The sequence below is a fragment of the Alosa pseudoharengus genome, unplaced genomic scaffold (assembly GCF_046254945.1).
Source record: "Alosa pseudoharengus isolate Yale_2024_CS ecotype anadromous, Long Island Sound unplaced genomic scaffold, YU_APseudo_1.1 YU_APseudo_1.1_scf_8, whole genome shotgun sequence".
NCBI classification, from domain to species: domain Eukaryota; kingdom Metazoa; phylum Chordata; class Actinopteri; order Clupeiformes; family Clupeidae; genus Alosa; species Alosa pseudoharengus.
In genome coordinates this window covers 13212643-13220250 of record NW_027468870.1, presented here as the reverse complement: position 1 = coordinate 13220250, position 7608 = coordinate 13212643, and the positions used below count along the sequence as shown (strand labels likewise).

The following is a 7608-nucleotide window of genomic DNA, read 5'->3' as shown; positions in this document are numbered from 1 at the left end:
CATAGACAGTACATTATCAGTTGTGCTCATAATATTGCTCTTTTTCAAGTGTGTTTGCTAAAGATAGATGGTAGTGCATGATCCCATGCCCAGCAGGCCGCATATGAATACACAAAGCACAAACACACTGATAAGATGCAGATATCAAAGCAAAGCAAGGAGGGGGCATCTCTGTGTGTGTGTGTGTGTGTGTGTGTGTGTGTGTGTGTGTGTGTGTGTGTGTGTGTGTCCTCAGCTGCATCCTCTAAGTCATCTTTCAGATCACCCTGAAATATTATTTTTAAACCTGCAAGTTTGAGTGTATAATGAAAATGTTTAGTGTTTGTTTTCATTGCACAAACTTGAGTTAATCTCATTTTTCGGCCAAGCTGTCTTTGCATCCTAGCCAGTATTTTGCAATGGATCTGGGATAGGGAGGATTTGCATAGTCAATCCGCTTGGTCTGCAGATCCACCCTGTAATATTTATCTTCGGGAAAAAGAAAACCAAAAACATCAGTTAGCATCATACCTGGCTTTGTATTAATTATCTATGTTATGTGAATATTTAGTAAATATTTATATTAGTTATTCATCATGGTAGTTACAGTGGTTAAAAAAAAAACTTGTTGCAAGTTGCTCGTGTCCAAAGTGTATTGCTTTGGCACGTACCTTTTTTGAAAAAGTAGACATTCTGAGCAGGCATGGCCTTCTCCTCCACCTCGACCTCATAGTCTGCATACTCCATTGGGGAGCCGAGGAAGAGGTCAGTGAATGTCTGGGGACGTCTGCCACGCTCCTTCTTATCATTACGTGTTGTACTATGGTACCTAATGCACACATTCCATACAAATTAAAAAAAAAAAGGTATTCTTGTTTTACAGTTTCTAAGTTTCTTTGCTTTAAAGAATATATTTTGGTATACTTTGTAATAATAATAATAAACATTTTAAAGAGCATATTAATTTCCCTTTGAAACTAACTAACCACTCATGCTGTGGTCACTTCACCTCTCTTCGTAATCCAAGCCAAAATCCTCCCAGAAGAGCGAGCGACTCTCCCTGGTCCTCTGGGCCTTCCTGCCCCTCTGCCTGCCTCTGCCCCTGCCCCTGCCCCTCCCTGCGGAGGGCGCTGTGGTGGGCTTGGTGCTCATGTACAGGCGGCCCACCATGACTGCATCCACTGGGGGCTTGATGCCCACCCAGTCCTTAGAGATGAAGTGAGGGCCTTTGTGGTGACCATCCACTGTGGATGACAAAGTGCTGGGGGTGAGGCGCGAGTATTCGTTACACTGCTTCACTGATAACATCACAAAAAAGAGTCTTGGTAAACTGGTAAGATGAAATTCCACAAACATGTATCACACACTACGCATGCCACCCACTATACTTCATGTGTGCACAGAAACAAACACAGTGTACACACACAAACATACATACACACACAAACACACACACACACACACACACACACACACACAAACACACACACACACACACACACACACACACACACACACACACACTCCATTTCTTACGGCCTTGGAAGAGGAGTGTGAACAGGTCATCCCAGGAGTTTTCACAATACATATTGGTGTAGCTGGTGAAAGACACAGAAGGGGAAGACTTGGTCATGCGGATGCACTCCTCATGAGACGGCTGATGCTGGAACTCATACTGGTAGTACTGGTCACCTGAGAATGAGGACACAGCTACTGGTCAGTTACCCAGGAACACAGCTATGCGAGTTACAGTTTGTTGGCATACTGTACATTCATTTGCAAACACATTCTCCCTCACCTTTGAAGAAGTACACCTTCTCTTTCCCCTTGTGTCCAGGAGCGGGTATGGCAAATGCAGCATCCACATCACTGGGAATCTTCTGGAATCCCACGGCTATGTCCCTTGGGTAGTCCTCGTCCAGGACATCTCCATCAAATCGCCAGTATTTATTGCCCTGTGAAAAACATTTTCATGGAGTCATACAGTCACCCATATTAACAGCTGAAGTTTACCGGCACATTTAAATGTGTGAGGATTAAATGCAAAAACAAACCTATTTCACATTTACAATTCTGAAAGCACCAGGGAACCATGACTTTCGATGGTCTGACATCTTCCTCACACATGACATCCCATCTTGGCACTTCCACTGCAATGTTTACTTTGTCTTAACCAACATACTTCCAGAGGTATAGAAATGTACCTTGAAAAGGTATGTTTTCCCTTGGCAGTTGATGCGGGTGAAGGCTGCATCAATGGGGCCAGATATTCCCCAGACATCCTTGATGCGTTTGGGGTAGCCAGGCTGCACTGACCTCTCATCCAGCTCAAAGAAGTAGTCACCTGAAACATGCATCAGATAAGTAAATATCATGCAAACAAGCAAGCAAAAGCATACATACACACACACACACACACACACACACACAGACAATATATATTTATATCGACATATGCAACACCACTGACCTCTGAAGGCAAAGATGGACCCATTCTTCAGTTGCATGAAGGCATCAAATGTGCGGCCGCTGCAGGTGACAGCATCTGGGTCAGGCGGATCGGTCGGCGCCTGTTTGGCGGTGGTGGTGACGATGGTGGTTGGGACAGCAGTAGTCGGAGGAAGGGTGGTTGGATCAGGGGTGGTTACCGCAGTTACCGCCTCAGTGCTATGTGGCTCCGTCTCCGTCTCTGGTACCTCGAAGGTGTCCCCGCGGGCAACTACAAAAGCAGACCACACACTAGGTGACAGGTGAAGACTATGTTGTCAGACTGGGGGCCAAATGCTGAGGCAATGCAATGTGTTTGTTTCTTCAGACAGGAGATGCCTTGGGAGAGGATGATGGATGTTCCTGACTTCAAGCTTTGATGAACTGGGTTGACCTTCTAAAGAAATACGCTAGACTAGAGCATACAAGGTGTGAAATACATACAAGGGGTGTATACAAGGAATACAAAATAACTATCGCATGTGAAGCTTCTTGGTCAAGATGGAAGACAGTTAATTTATGCTATAGGGCAGTAGTAGCATGGAGGCTAAGGAGTTAGACTGGCATGCAGTATCAGCTCATCATGCAGCTCGACTTCCACCGATCTGCGCTAGAGCAAGGCACTTAATCCTGAGTAGCTTCGGGGCAATGACCATTGTAATATAATTGACAAATGTAAGTCGCTTTGGACTCTAGACTCTGCTGAATGAATACATGTATGATGTACACTATCGGTCAAAAGTGTGGGGTGGTGTTTTCTCAGTTAGCCTTTTAAAATTATATCAGATTTATATAAGATTAGTAAACAAAATGTGCACTGGAACATTGGATGAATGGTTGCTCATAATGGGGAATGTAAATATTGCATTAAAGATTAGCCATTTCTTTCTACAACAGTTAAGAACCATTTTGCAATTATGTAAGCACATAATGTAATCTGAAAACTGCTGCCCTGCAATGGACCGGTAGTGTAAATGTTATAGAAGCTTTTCAGTGGAGATGAATTATGTGGCTGGGATAGCCTACTGATAAGAGTTAAGCTTCTGAGATATGAGAGCATATCTTCCCATTTGTTATGGCATATGGTTTTGGAAGCACTCACCTTTGTTAACGCATGTGGTATCGAAATCCCCACAACAGCTCTGATAGTATTTGCACATGGTATCACATTGACATTTTTTGCTAGGATCAAAGCTCTGACAGCGGCCGACACATGACTCTGTCAAGAATGTAAAACAATATGATAGGCTTTAACAAGGACATAACTTTCTCTGTACTGTCATAAAACAGACAAACAAAAACTTTATACAAAGTGAACTTCACCACTCCTTAGTTATCACTAAAACATATTGATGCATTCATCGTCTACACATTGAATCAGAAAACATTAAAACATGCAAAAGCCTGAAGGAACTATAGAGAAAACACTCACGCTCTGCGGCAAACGTGGAGGCCACCACGAGCAAGAGCAAGGCTGCTATTTTCATTTTTGTATAGAACTCAGTGAGTCAAAAACATGACCGATGAATGAATGCACCCGAATCCAAACTGTGTTTCACTGGCGAATCCAGACTGCCCTCTAGATCAATAGCTCCAAAAGTCACCCGGCTTGTTTTGTTTGTTTAGTGTGCTTTCAAATGTTAGGCTCTTGCATAATCAATAACCTTCTGACATTGGCTATTTCACTCCACAATATAAAGCCTTTTCAAATACGATAAAACTCTTATTTCGCATAAAACAACTAAAATGTACTTTTGACCTATAGGCTACATTATTTACAATTCCTCCTATATTTTTTGTGTTCAGTTGGGGATGCATTAATTAGGTTAGGTCAGTGATCGTCATGGCATGGAACAGATTGCAAGATAGATAAACAGACCAAAGAGGATATGGATTTTTTTTCTCTTCATGCACTCTGACCTTAAATAGCCTAGATAAACTGTTTATGACCAAGTTTCAACCAACGGCAACACAAATAGCCTTAAACTTATTCATAACTGGATAGTGCCCCTGTCATGCCTAGTGCATTACTGCATTATATCTTTTTAACTAAATATGAGTGTGTTGACCATGGTCCTGAAGCTGACTGCTCGACCTACATGATGTCAAACGTAACAGCAGCCTTGAGCGTTTGTCGATATTTCAGGGTAGGATTTGTGATAGTTTTTGTGTGTGTGGTTCTGTCATGACTAAACACCAATGGTTAACGTTTCATTTGCACATAGCCTATATCATGCAATAATAGGACTTTTCTTGTTCAGGATTCAAGGAATTGTAAGGACATGACTACATTACCTTGCTTGACCTGATGTCCATGGAGGGTATTCATTTAAAGTTTTATCTTCATTTGCAGCTCATGCTGTGGTGTTATAAAAAAAGAGGGAGAGACATTTTCTTTCTTTTGTATTTAAAACTCAAACTTGTAAGCATTTCAATTCATACATCTGTGGTTGTCTGTTTTAAAATGTGTGGTAGTAGTTTGTCACAAGTTCTTGACATATGCGATTTTTGATCATTATCAGATATGGATTCTTGTTACTGTCACAACAAGTCCTATCACTAATGTGACCAGCGCTCTCTCTCCTAAATATATTAAAAGTTTTCCCAAATGCCAATATGCTGGTCTAGTTATAATAGCATGTTCTTTGTCTGTCCACTCAAGGTCATAAGAATTATATAAATAACTGAGCTGACATTTTGTTCATGCAGTTCATAAATACCAAGAAGACATATACAGTATCTTTACTTTGGGTGTATCCAGGAACTTCTTACATTTTTATTGTTCTATTGTTATTGTTGTGCCCATTTACAATACACAGACACAATTCTTTGGATAAACCAACAATTATTGCATCTGAAGAAAATATGATTCATCTTTCATGTTCAAATGACTTTCCAAAAACATTGTTAATTTATTTACACACAATCTGTCTATTCAAAATGTATTTCTGTTGGTTAGAAATATAATTTTTCTTAGTATAGTGTCACTGCACACGTCATTTTGACGAGCCTCCTAACCCATTCCATTGCCTAATATGTTCTTCATGTGTACAGTATTACCTATTTTATTTCCCTACAGTTCAAATCTAGTTCATTAAAGTCAATGAGTAACCACTGAATGAGTGACTGCAATCAGAGAGATCATTACGTTGGTATTTTTGGATTTTTTGATAGCACAATAGGCAGCTGGACTTCCATCAAAGGCTTCATAGTCACCATGGTTAAACATTCATGAGGTGTAGCCTCCGCGAACATTGCAAATGGGTCACAGTGAGAAAGGTACCAATGTTCTCACTCTTACAAATGAACAGCCACTGGTTTGGTGAACTGATTTTGTTTGCTCACGAACAGGTGTGTTTTTATTTTACAATAAATACACCCAATAAAGGGATTACACCCTGGAAGAGCAAAAGAAAATAAGGTTAGGTATTGAGCATGTACAAAGTATCAGTGGTTCCATAGCACATGTTTACAACCTCAATGAATGCTTCTGAATACTGTGGCACAACATATTCAGTATGTTTCATTTTAAGACTTAATCTTGAAGTCTTTAATATCAAAGTTATCTACATAATGTTGCAATACTAAGTACACCTGGATGCCTACTCTCAGTACATGTCACCAGTATAACACAATGACATTGCAATTACATTAAATATTGTGCAACTGATGTAAGTCCAGTAAATTCAGAATTTTTTTTTCAGGTTAAAGCACATTGCATTGTCTCTATGAAATGTGCTGTACATGATCAAATAAACACTCATTTGCCCTCTTGAGTAGACTACACGTCACCTTTTCAGATTAAGGAAGTGATGTTTCCATTAATAGGAAAGACTTTATGATGCTGATAGACCTTGAGAACACCTTCAGCTATTGAAGGAGTAATACAATTTGTACTCCACTGTCAAGCACATGTTGTGATTGAACTCAGTACTAAACAACACCCTTAAACTTTATTACAATTTAACTGGCCTTAAATATTGTGCATACCTGGTACATTTTATAATAGAGATTGTGAAAGTAAGGACATGCACTAAATATTACACAGATATATGTATATTGTACATTTAAACTATGCATATCTATATTTCACAAGTTTTATGAATGCTGTCAAACTGAATGGTGGCAAAGAAGATTTTACGTTGCTTTTCGAGGAATTATGTTTGACATTATGTAATCGTTGTTATTGTTATGACATTAAAACAACAGTATGTAACATTTATACCTTAACCCATTTACTCCTAAAATGCCTGCTAAAAACGCCTATAGAATCCTATGGCATTCTAGACTAAATAACCTTATTTCCTGAGGGTTTTCTGAAAACATACTAAAAATTGTCAACGTCTACCAAAATGTAATATCTAAGCCTCTGTAGCACCTAGAAACATGAAATAAAAAGCATGCTGCGCTACGCAGCATCCAGCGGGAGGGTCAATGTTGCGTCATGCAGCATCCAGCGCGAATGGGTTAAAGTAGTGGCTTTAAAATCATTTAGATGGTACACTGATTCATAGGTCATGTGTCATGTGAAAAATGGTTTGGCATGGCAGGTATTTCACTATGTGATATGGTGTACCTGGCAGGAGAAGAGATCCTTTTTATCAAAGGTTGATCATTGGGTTAGCCTGGCCTCACCCTCCCAGATGTCCTTTCAGGGAGATATTAGACTAGAGCACCATAATTCATTAATGTTTCCGTATTCCGCAGAAGCAGCCAAGAGGGGATAACGCTATAGTTTTGAAACCGGAAGTGACTGTGATAAACAGCAATATAGCCTGCAAACATCAAAAATTTTAGTCACTACAATAACCACCCATTTGATATATAGCGCCACCTAGTTACAAATAAAAAAGCAAAAATGAGGTGTTGTAATCGCAGGTATCTTTGGCTGACAGGTTCAAAACTGCACAGAATTTGAAGTGTAGGATCATGACACCCTCTGAATTCATGCCAAGTTTCATCAAATTCCGTTAATGGGGGACCATACAATAAATTAATATGTGTGTACATTTAGTGACTGTAGACTACGCATAGAGAGATAGATAGATAGATAGATAGATAGATACTTTATTGATCCCCAAGGGGAAATTCAAGGTCTCAGTAGCATACAGATATCACACACAACATGCACTTACAGCAGAA

General features: G+C 39.9%; 1 protein-coding gene across 1 annotated transcript; it reads right to left on the bottom strand.

Annotated features, from left to right (window-relative positions):
• Nucleotides 1-240: 240 nt before the first annotated feature.
• vtnb (vitronectin b) lies at nt 241-3953 on the bottom strand. Its single transcript, XM_076274239.1, has 9 exons — nt 3899-3953; nt 3569-3685; nt 2450-2698; nt 2184-2323; nt 1778-1934; nt 1516-1671; nt 989-1223; nt 651-808; nt 241-468 (listed from the first exon to the last, which is right to left on the bottom strand). The coding sequence occupies exons 1-9, from the start codon at nt 3951-3953 to the stop codon at nt 353-355; spliced, it is 1383 nt and encodes a 460-aa protein (XP_076130354.1). The 3' UTR covers nt 241-352.
• Between the last annotated feature and the right edge of the window lie 3655 nt (nt 3954-7608).

What these genes read in the sequence shown, in the direction of transcription:
- vtnb (XM_076274239.1), bottom strand. Translation starts at nt 3,953, where the DNA reads ATGAAAATAGCAGCCTTGCTCTTGCTCGTGGTGGCCTCCACGTTTGCC. An exon ending in GTCCATCTTTGCCTTCAGAG is followed by an intron (nt 2,324 to 2,449) that starts GTCAGTGGTGTT and finishes TGCATGTTTCAG; the next exon opens with GTGACTACTTCTTTGAGCTG. An exon ending in GGCTTGGATTACGAAGAGAG is followed by an intron (nt 809 to 988) that starts GTGAAGTGACCA and finishes TGTGTGCATTAG; the next exon opens with GTACCATAGTACAACACGTA.